Source organism: Anas acuta, chromosome 1 (assembly GCF_963932015.1).
Source record: "Anas acuta chromosome 1, bAnaAcu1.1, whole genome shotgun sequence".
In the NCBI taxonomy this organism is placed as follows: domain Eukaryota; kingdom Metazoa; phylum Chordata; class Aves; order Anseriformes; family Anatidae; genus Anas; species Anas acuta.
This window is the reverse complement of record NC_088979.1, coordinates 77,994,556-78,004,817: the sequence shown is the minus strand read 5'-3', so window position 1 is coordinate 78,004,817 and position 10,262 is coordinate 77,994,556. Positions and strand designations below refer to the sequence as shown.

General features: G+C 33.7%; 1 protein-coding gene across 1 annotated transcript in view; it reads right to left on the bottom strand.

Annotated features, from left to right (window-relative positions):
* Positions 1–622: 622 nt before the first annotated feature.
* The window catches only part of MOSPD2 (motile sperm domain containing 2), a 34,331-nt gene continuing 24,691 nt past the window's right edge, over positions 623–10,262 (bottom strand). The window contains exons 10-15 of the mRNA XM_068683492.1: positions 9,641–9,753; positions 6,040–6,136; positions 5,128–5,224; positions 4,362–4,491; positions 3,151–3,253; positions 623–2,644 (exon numbers count right to left, since the gene is read on the bottom strand). Of these exons, the coding sequence (XP_068539593.1) occupies positions 2,498–2,644; positions 3,151–3,253; positions 4,362–4,491; positions 5,128–5,224; positions 6,040–6,136; positions 9,641–9,753 (687 nt within the window). The 3' untranslated portion in view covers positions 623–2,497. The remainder of the gene's footprint in view (positions 2,645–3,150; positions 3,254–4,361; positions 4,492–5,127; positions 5,225–6,039; positions 6,137–9,640; positions 9,754–10,262) is intronic.

Sequence of the window (10,262 nt, the reverse complement as noted above, 5' to 3'; positions counted from 1 at the left end):
CTTGCCTTTGTCCCACCTATCATGGCAATGTAGCAACTGACACAACACTGAGTCAGTTACTCCTCAGTGACCCACCTTCCAGGGAATAATGAGCCACACGCTCCAGAAACTCGTTTAAGATGATTTTTTAGCCTCACAGAAGAGCCCACATGTTCCTCTTGGCTAATTAGAACTAATTACTTTTTCCAAAACTAATGCATATACTGGAAATACAGACTTCATGGCTCAGGCACAGTATCTTGTGAAATCACTGCAGGATGTAAAGCAGTGAGTCTTACCTGGAATGCATTTTCTTGAACAGTGCTGTATGGACAAATTTAAATTTGTTCTATTATTAATATTTAAACCACAGTTATGTTTACCAAGATACGCATATTTGTATTGTGTGGATTTGCATTACTTCTGCCATGGTATTATCATCTGATATCTGTTTATCTTACTCTGCCTAAGAATTTAAGGTTATCTATTTTACTTTTGTCTGGTAAATATGATCAAAACTTCTATTATGCAACGGACTATGGGTCATTATCATATTGACCCCTATTTCATGCTAAGTATCTAGACTAATGAGAACCAGACCCAAGGATGGAGCTACTTTAAAAACACTAAACATTCAAGACTATGTATTTCCTCAATTTTATTTTGTAACTGCATTTTTCTGAAACATATTAAAATAGAAAAAAATGTTAATCTGATCCATCATACAAAGAAAATACCAACATAGTAATAGAATACTGAAAATATTTATGAAAGCACCAAAACATTCAAATATTCATATTGGCAAATATCTAAGAATATATTTCTTGCAATTTTACAGTAAAGTGCTATTCAATCCACTCAAATTAAGGAATTATTTTAATAGCATGGTTAGCAAGTATTATCTGAAAGTTACAAGTTAGTTACCTTTCTCAACAAGACAACAATCCAATTTGCTCAAAGCAAGCATTTGAACGTTGTGTGCGTGAAAATAATTTACACAAAAGTTTCATAGTAAGCAATGAACAATGTAAATTGCCAATTCATTAAGAAAACCAAATGTTGATAAGCAAAATGTACAGAAATGAGATTAGTGAAAAATTAAGAAAATGCAGATATAGTAAAACTGTATAAAGTAAGAAAGGACAGAAGACCACGCACCAAACAATTCTGAAGACTTGCCTTTTACATAGTAGTTTTTTTTAGTAATCATATTAAATCATTGCTGCTTTATTAGTTAATCAGTTTACTAGCACGTTTTCTAAACTGCCTGTTTCTATTTCCTAGAAATGGTACTACATCTACAACACATTGGAGAGATACTGTCAGCAAAAAGACAGTGGCAGAGTATTACCTTTATTTTTCCCCAATAATCTCTTCTTGTCTATTGAAATCAACCAATCAAAACTAAATAATCTATTATGAAGTAAATTTGTAGCAAAAACTAATTCTAGTAAAGAAATTATTTTAAAATTTTAGACTTCATCTAGAGTGAAAAAAATAAATGTATGAAAGATACCATTAGTCTCCTTTAAGGTGTTTAGCATTTTAATGTACATATTTACAGCCATGAATACAAAGAATCCATGTTAGAATAAATTCACACTAGCTTCATACACCATTTCTACAACAGATTTGGAGAAATGGCAGATGCAACACTTTTATGTTGCCTTCAATAACATTTAATCTTCCTGACTCGACTGTCTTTTTTCATGAATTCATCTGTGATTTAAGCATATTGCACATCTCAGAGCTAAGTCCTTACACTATTTATTAGCCTTTTTAGGAACCATAACTAGGTCATCAAAAGTCAACTGTTACACTCCTCCTGCAATTTGACTAGGATCTTTGGAATTGAACAAGGGTTATTTTCCTGGTCAATATGGCTGTGTGAATGTTACTTGTTTAGGAAATATTTACAGTACGTTTGCATTCAGGAAAAGCACAAAAATAACGAATTTAACTAATGAAAGCAATGACCCTGAAGTACCAAAATAATTACTATGAACAAATATCTTCCTTTATATGTGAATTTACATAGATTATACAAAAAAAAAATCTGCCTGTTCTACCTAATTTCTGTAAATTTTCCTGAACGAACAAGTAAACCTTTAGAATACACTAAGCAGACTGCTTACAATTTCTATTAGAGTAATTCTGAACATAAGAATATGATGAAAAGAAATTAAATACTGCATTTAAAGTACTTGAATAGAGGAAAAAAAAAGTTTTAAATTATATTGTTGTATTTAGTTTCCTCCCTCCAGTTCAGTAGTATTAAGTTGTACAGTGAAAATAACTCCAAGCTCTAAAATCTTCTTTGTGAACTGTTTGAAGTGTCAAGTTTCAGTAATTTCCTTTGCCAGTCATTCATTCCTTTTTTCAGAAAATTTTATCATCACTCATTGCTGTGGGCTCACAAGCCTCATTTTGGCAGTTCCATTATCTAAGAGCAGTACTGAAACCTTTTCCACTCAAGTCCAACATGATAAGCAGCACCTTCAGAGTAAAACAGTTCTTTTCAGCCTCTCTGGTTATACACCAGGTAGAAGCAAAAGGCAACAACAGTAATTGATAATAATGATAAAACGGCTGACAACTGCTGAAACCAGAGGCAGCGATCAATCTGTTCTTGAAGTCTTTTATTAATTTGCAGTAAATGAGTTAGCTGAAATGAGAAATAGTTTCATTAATTTAAAATTACTACAAATGAAAGTATTTGATGATTTAGAGCTATTTAGCCATGATAACTTAAGCACAGTAAAAATATAAAAATGACATCTCTTAGTGATACATCTTCTATCAGAACATACTTCAGGAAACTCTTCTCCTAAATAAGCTTAGCACTTCTAAGAGTTACAAATTATTGCCTATATCAAGCAGATGACATCTTTATGCTAGTAAGCAGTACATAATGCTGAGTATCATTCACACCTGAGATCATACAAAAAAGATAAATAAATAAAATGCATTGAAAATGTATTTTATTAAATCATTAACACTGAAAGTAAAACAAACAAACAAAACAAAACTATTACTGGTTTAGTTACTATCAAGTACTAAAGATTTTCAAAAAGTCTAACCTACAAAAGTACCAAAGAAGTTTAGTACAAAAAGTTATTTTTATCTCTATCATATTTTAAGTTTATTCAGCACAAAGCAATATACTATTACCTGCATATGTAAATCTTCATTGGTTTTTGCTGGAATATTAAATGCATTCTCTTTTAATGTAAGAGTAGAAGGCTTACTACTTTCTATGACGTGACACCTGAGCCTGTTTAAAGGGTTAAAAAAAGGACATGTGAAACACTGTAAATTTAATGGAACATTGAAAAATTAAACCATCCAAACAACTGTTAGTTATATGTACTTTATAATCTGTTCTGCTTGATGAATTTTATAAATAACCATTGTAACAATAGTCTGAAAAGGCTTCTTCAGTTCACCAATTACATTTAGACAGTTTTTCATATACAAAGACAGACCATAACGACCTGTAAGCTCAGGTAAAATATACCTACTTCATTTTAAAATTTGTAATACAGAATCCATTTGTTTATTTAGTCAAAAACTTACTACCAGAGATGTAACAAGTTATTAAACAGTAAACAAAAACTAAAAGTTTTCCTTCTGTTTTCATCTTTAGCAACAATATTTTTCACATACTCCACCTCTCCTGCAGTTGAATATGTAGGAACAGAATTTCATACCACTATGAAAGGCAGTGGAATCCTACACGATTTATAAATACAGCAGAAGCTCCCTGATAACATGCATGCTTCTCTTTAAGATGTGCAGTGACATCACTAGATGTGAACAGATGTAAGAAAGGAGTAACAGGCATATTTAAAACAGTATATCAGGATACTTATTTTCCTGGTGGTATTTTTCCACCGTTATACAAGGAAAACATACATCTTAACAGGTGATGGCTTTTACAGAGATCTTCTCTACAATTATTTTTCCTAAGCATTTAGGGAGCATTTTCTAATATTTCCTAGAAAATATTTTTGCATTGTTAATTCTTCCCTTGCATGTTTCTTTTTACAAAACTAAAGGGGCATATTCTTATTAAAAATATGTATCTACTGTACACATGTATTTTCCTGTCCAATGACATTCATTTCCACTTATTTTTAAAGCAGCGCAAAAAAGCAACAATATAAAAAAAAAAAAAGCATGTACAGAACACCATGATGCTTTACATGTTAAAAAACTCATCTAATAACTTAAGACAGAGAGGAAGTCACAGTAATATACTTCAGTCAGCAAGCACACAACTGGGGTTTGTAGAATCCTCCACAGATTATGATAATGCAAATGCTACTAATCAGATAAATGATGGCTAAAAAAAAACTGGCAACAGAAAACTCTATGCTCACCTATGTTCCATCACTTTGGTCCTAGGAACTTCTTTCCAAAACTGAGACAGATCTTGTACACCTGATCCAGAAGACTGGTCCATTTCTGCTGCCATTATAAGGAAACGATCCTGCAGAGAAGCTGCAAAACCTGCCCTCAAAGGAAAAAAGTAAAAATAAAAATAAGCAAAAAGGGTGCTTGGATAAAATAACAGTACGACAAAACATACGGAGCATTTTTGAACAAAAAACTTTTGAAACAAGAGATTGTTTAGGGTAGGACACTGAACACTGACTTACTAGAAATAAAAATGATGAAATAATTCTCTTATGCTCACCAATTTTCTCTACATTTGTTCCTAAATTAGGCAGTTGCTTTTTAACAGAGTTTCATGTGAGTGATTCAATGGCAACCCACAATTTTGTAATGAAAACATTCTCCAAAAAATTCACCTGCCCTTGCAACAATTCAGAAAACTTGATTTTCTACAGATAAACTTTCACTGTAGGAGTGTGAGCCAGCTGCCACTAACTTTTTTTTTTTGGTTGTTGTTTTTTAAAACAAGAAACTGAATCAGTTGCAGTCAACATCTGCTTATGGCTAGGTGTAGTAAACCAGTATGGGCCAGTCACTCAAATGCTGTCTGACAGTAGCAAAGAGTAACAATGTCATACTTCAGCCAGGTAGATATGAGTTTTAGTCAGCCTTACTACCAAACAAAGGTTTGTATTCAAAGTAGTTAATCCTCCAGGCTTTGTAAAAATTCTACAATAAGATTTCACTTACCACCATGAAGAGAGACTATTATGTCTAATGACGTGCCAGGTTCACAGCTACTGTTACTGGGTTTAACTCTGTATTTTTCAGGAGCAGTTGTTCTCACCTAAATACAAAAAGTAACAATCAAGCATATAGTAAATACACATACAAACTATGACCTTTTCATGACCTAATTCTGCCATGACTAAAAATACCAAAACTGTAAAACACTGTTTAAGACACAGTGATGCACATGGTCTTTAAATTATCGTACTCTGTAGGAATAATCACATTATTTAATTTTTTCCTCTCAACCACTTTTATTCTTTCCTGTCTGGTATATCCTATTATTGCCTCTCTTTTATGCATAAATAAAGCCAAGAATATCAAATGGACTATCTGTCCAAATCCTTAACAGGATTACGGAAACTATAGTTATGTGTGTGAAGAAAACACAAAAGATGTGGTGGAAAACCAAATCAAGATGCAAGTCAACTCAGAATTTTTGAAGCAAACATAACTGCATTTATTCCTTTGATGGCAACATTTGTAGACGGAGCTGCATCATTATTGAGCATTATGAACCTGTTTCCAGCCAAGATTTAAAATGGCAAAAAGTTATAAAAAGATCCCTTTTCAAAGCTCTAAGCATACTTTTTTAAAGGTGAAGTATTAGACTACCACTAAAGAACTAACAATCACAATAGCTGTTTTTCTGTCAGTGCTCCAAAGATTTGTATTGCTGATTATCCCCTTTAGCGTGGTACACCATATGCACAAATTCAGCCAAAAGATTTCTTTGATCTGCTTTAAATACCCCAACAGAATAAAAATTTGGACTGGAAAAGTGGCTTAATAGTATTTCCACCTCCTTACCCAAAACTATGCAAAAAGTTACACATTTCATAAAGTAAACCAGGTCACGCTTAAGATATTTACCTTAAAAGCTACTACGTTTTTAGTGACGTTTGTCAGAACTATCAAACACTTTTTTTCTCCAGTTTCTTTGGATCCAAAATATAGTTCTTCTGCAGGGCTAGTGAGAAATATTGAAAGAATAGTTTTATTCAAAACATCTTTATCATATATCATTGAAATAAACGGGCTACACATACAAGAAAATAAAACACTTTCAACCTTTCAGCTACCGTCACTATAAACAGTTTTACATTTAAAAAGTTGTGAAAAAAATGCAAATATTTTGTAGTGAAGCTTAGGGCTGACTCAGTGTCCACATGTGGATGGACTTAGTTGCATCAGTTGAGTTGTCTACAGCCCTTGACTACTTCCATCTGGAAGAGCATGACCATCTGCAACAGCAGGCTTGGCAGACATCCATATAGTCACTTCACTCCCTGCATTTTATAATGGTATGCTAAGGGAAAATGTAATTAGTTTCAATTAATGCTAACATGAAAGGCTATAAGCTGTTACAGCCTACTAGCAATTTCCACCTTGTATGTCTGCCCTCGGTAATGGCCATCATGCATGCATATGAAGAGTAGGCAGGTATCTGTGAGTGGCATACATCTCAGCCACTACTGCTAAGTTGACTTGTACTCATTAGTCAGTCTTCACATACTTCTGAAGATGCATGCACAAAAAAAAATTAAAAATCTAAAGGCTTTGCTTATTTTTAATATTCTTGTGAAATTACGAGTCACACATCAAGTCTTTTAAAACCATGTTAAACTACCACAATTTATTCTGGATTAAGCATTCAAATGAACACGTAGACCAAAAAAGCAGGGCATGCTCGTATACTGAGAAGACTAGACACAAATTAAAAACTTGTTTTCTTTAAATACACCACATTAGGAATTTGCAAAGAACTCCCACAGTAAGCAGTACTACAGAAATGGGTATTCTTTGACAGAAAGCCTTTTGCAAAAATGAACATTACTTCACTTCTGCTCCCCCCTTTTTAGAACGTCAGTTTCACATTTGACCTCTTCCTCCAATGATCTCCTTTCATAATGCCTATTCTTTCTTCTCTCTCATTTAAACATACGAGTGTATTAGCTAAAAAGAAAAAATCCTTGGTGCTGGATGGCAAGCCTGAACTGCTATGCTAGAACAGGAGTCCAAAGGTGATTGTGTGTGGGAGGAAGGTGCCTATGTTTGCAATGTATTAGGCAGTCCACATTCTTGGTGGTGAGGAAGGAACTGTGCTAAGGAAGGCAAAAAATGAGAAAGTGATGTGTAAAAAATGGCTAATAGGGTAACTATCTCCTCCTCTCAGCTCTTTTATTCCTGTTCCCAAATTATCAGCCTAACTAACCAAGAGCAGTAAGGAAAAGGAATGAAGAAATTTCAGTTGTCTTACTACCACGTTACTGCAGCCATGAGCGTTACAGAATTGCAAGATAAATCATAAATGGTATTGGAAAGCATTAACTAGTGTCAAAATAATCAAAGAAACTAGCTGGAGGACAGAATATTGTGCCATAGCCTGATTTTTTTTCCCTACCACCAACTGTGGCAACTGACAAAAAAAATAAAACACACTTCAGGACCAACACTGAACGTTTGTTTTGTGTCAAGTCAAACAGTTGCACAGTATGGGATGGGGGTGGTATTTTAAATTAACACCAAAGCTTTTTTTCATTTCATACTGCTGTCTTTACTCTCTGATGTGTGGGAATAAAGCAGTTCAGATCATACTACAAATTCCAGTCTCCAGACATACTACAACATGAGCTGTCTTCTGCCAGACAGTGCAAGTGAACCATTGCAGTTTGTTTTTTTTTTTGTTTGTTTGTTTTGCCTTACCAAATGTATTCATTTATTCATCAGGAGGGCCAAGAGAGATCTATCTTCCCTAGGAAGGAATGCAAGGCAAATGCAATAATGATCTAAACCAGAGATGAATCACTTGTGGCCACAACTATGCATGAACAAACAGAAGAGCCCAAGTTTGCCAGTTCTGCTTGGTTACTTGGCTTTGGCCATACGCCAAAGCCACGAAGTAGTAAGTAGACATTGGTTAAGAAGTATCTGTGCAGGGGGTACGTTGCAGAAGCACTTGGGGACAAAAATGCTACTGGTTGTTAGTGACTTCACACTACCAGCACTGCTATGCCTCAGCTCCCTCCTCAGTCTCTTTGGGGCTCCCTGGACAGGGTAATGCTGGTATAAGCAGACATAACCTAACTGTACTGGCAGAGGTTCCATTCATGCCTTATCTGTGATATAGATGCTTGTGAGTGAAAATCTGCTGGTTATTTGGTTATAAAGTAAAATATATAATGTCAAGTCAATGCCCTGAGAAAGACTCCAGGGAAATCAAAACCAGGTCTAGCTTCTACAAAGTGACAGCATCAATAAAGAACAACGACTGTGCATACTCCTTCAAGAGTTTACTCAAGGAACAAACAGCAAAAACAATAAAGAAACCAGTATTTTATTTTTCCATGACAGCAAGTATTAGCACCACTGTAATTGACTAAGTTTATTCTTGAAATTTACATCATCTCCAACACCTCTACTCCAACAGCAGAACTTCAAAGATTAAGAGAAAAAAGGCACTTTTTTTTTTTATTTTTAATATTTTTAAATGGATGGAAGGACACAGCTTCTTTTGTCACATGGAGAGAAAGGAAAATATTTCATCTGAATTCTCTTCACAGAAAACCTAAGTAGACATCCATGGATTTCTGAAATTCTTTTAAGATAATGACTCTGCAGTCTATGCCTTTGTACAGCTATACAAGAAACTAGGACTATAAATAGATTTTTTGCAAGTAACTAATTTTCATTTCAAACACAAGGAAAATTTGACATACAGAAGAAGTTCAGATGCTAATAAAAATGTAATTTTTCAAAATCACTTCAAATTTAATTCAGTGTAACATTTATGAAATTAGCTAAGGAATACCTATATCTTATTTTCTTCATTCATCTAATAGCAAACTGGAAATGAAAAATAAAAGTTAACGTCTAAATCATTTTCTAAACAAGCATCTCAACCTGAAAGTTGGTGAAAAGAAAAAAAAGATTTCCTGATTATTTTTTCTTAAACTTTCCTGATAAGAAGCACGTTAACTGTGAGACGTAAGAATCTTGGATGACAAAATCTTCTAAGCAGATATGCCATTTATACACAGCACTTCCCACAGGAAGAATTTTGTACCCATTCATTTAAATTGGTTCTAACTACTAGTGTATATACTTATACATCTTAAGTTAAAACAAAGCAAGATTTAACAGTGTATGCTGTTTTCTCTATGAAATGCTCTGATTTCATTGGCTTAAGGAATTAGTGTCAAATCATTAACTGTTCTTATTACAGATATTCACAAATTTAAAGCCAATGAGTTTCCCGACAGAAATTAAATATACACCTATTAATTAGCACAAAAGGCATGCCAATGGTTACACCAAAAGATTCACTGAAGATTCACATAAAACCAGAAAAATTGTAAGAATTTGTTTTGTTTGCAACTACTGTGTTGTTTAATAGTCTAAAAACAATTTTAAAAATTCACTGTTCAAGTGTCCAAGGCACATTGTTGAAAAAATTAAAGAAAATTAATATTACCTGATATGTAATAAAGGTCCTTTAAAAGTGGTTAGTGCTTTCTTTGCATTTTTTGGTTTGAACTCTGTTTTGTCACTTTCCTCTGATTTGGAATTTTGTTCTATAGAATTCATCTGAGTAAAAATCATAGTTATAATGATTAACTAGAACACTGGGTTACACACACTACAGATTCATGCACGTATTTCAAGGAACATGAGGCTTATTTCAATTTATACATTACAGACCAAGCTTAATGTGCATTCTTTCTTTAAGGACGATGACTGTCCACTGCATTAAAAAATGTGTATTAGAGGTTACGTTTATATTAAACATGAATGATGAAGCTTTTTTGCCTGTTTTCCCCACCCTTGAGTATTTCCCTGATGCCTAAGTTGATTATTTTTGAAAATGCCAGACATATAAGTTGCAGTACTTCAAATATCAGTTTACCAAGCACTGATGTTACTCTTCAACTGAAAAAAAACTTTCAAAGCAGACCCCTCAAAACAATCACTGCAACACTGAAGAGCAAGCACAGCAACAGTTCCACACACTGCATTTAAGAGATGCTAAACAAATCTTCATTATTTTTAAATGGAACTCTGAAGTACTGGACTTAAAAGAAGTAACACTGATGGAA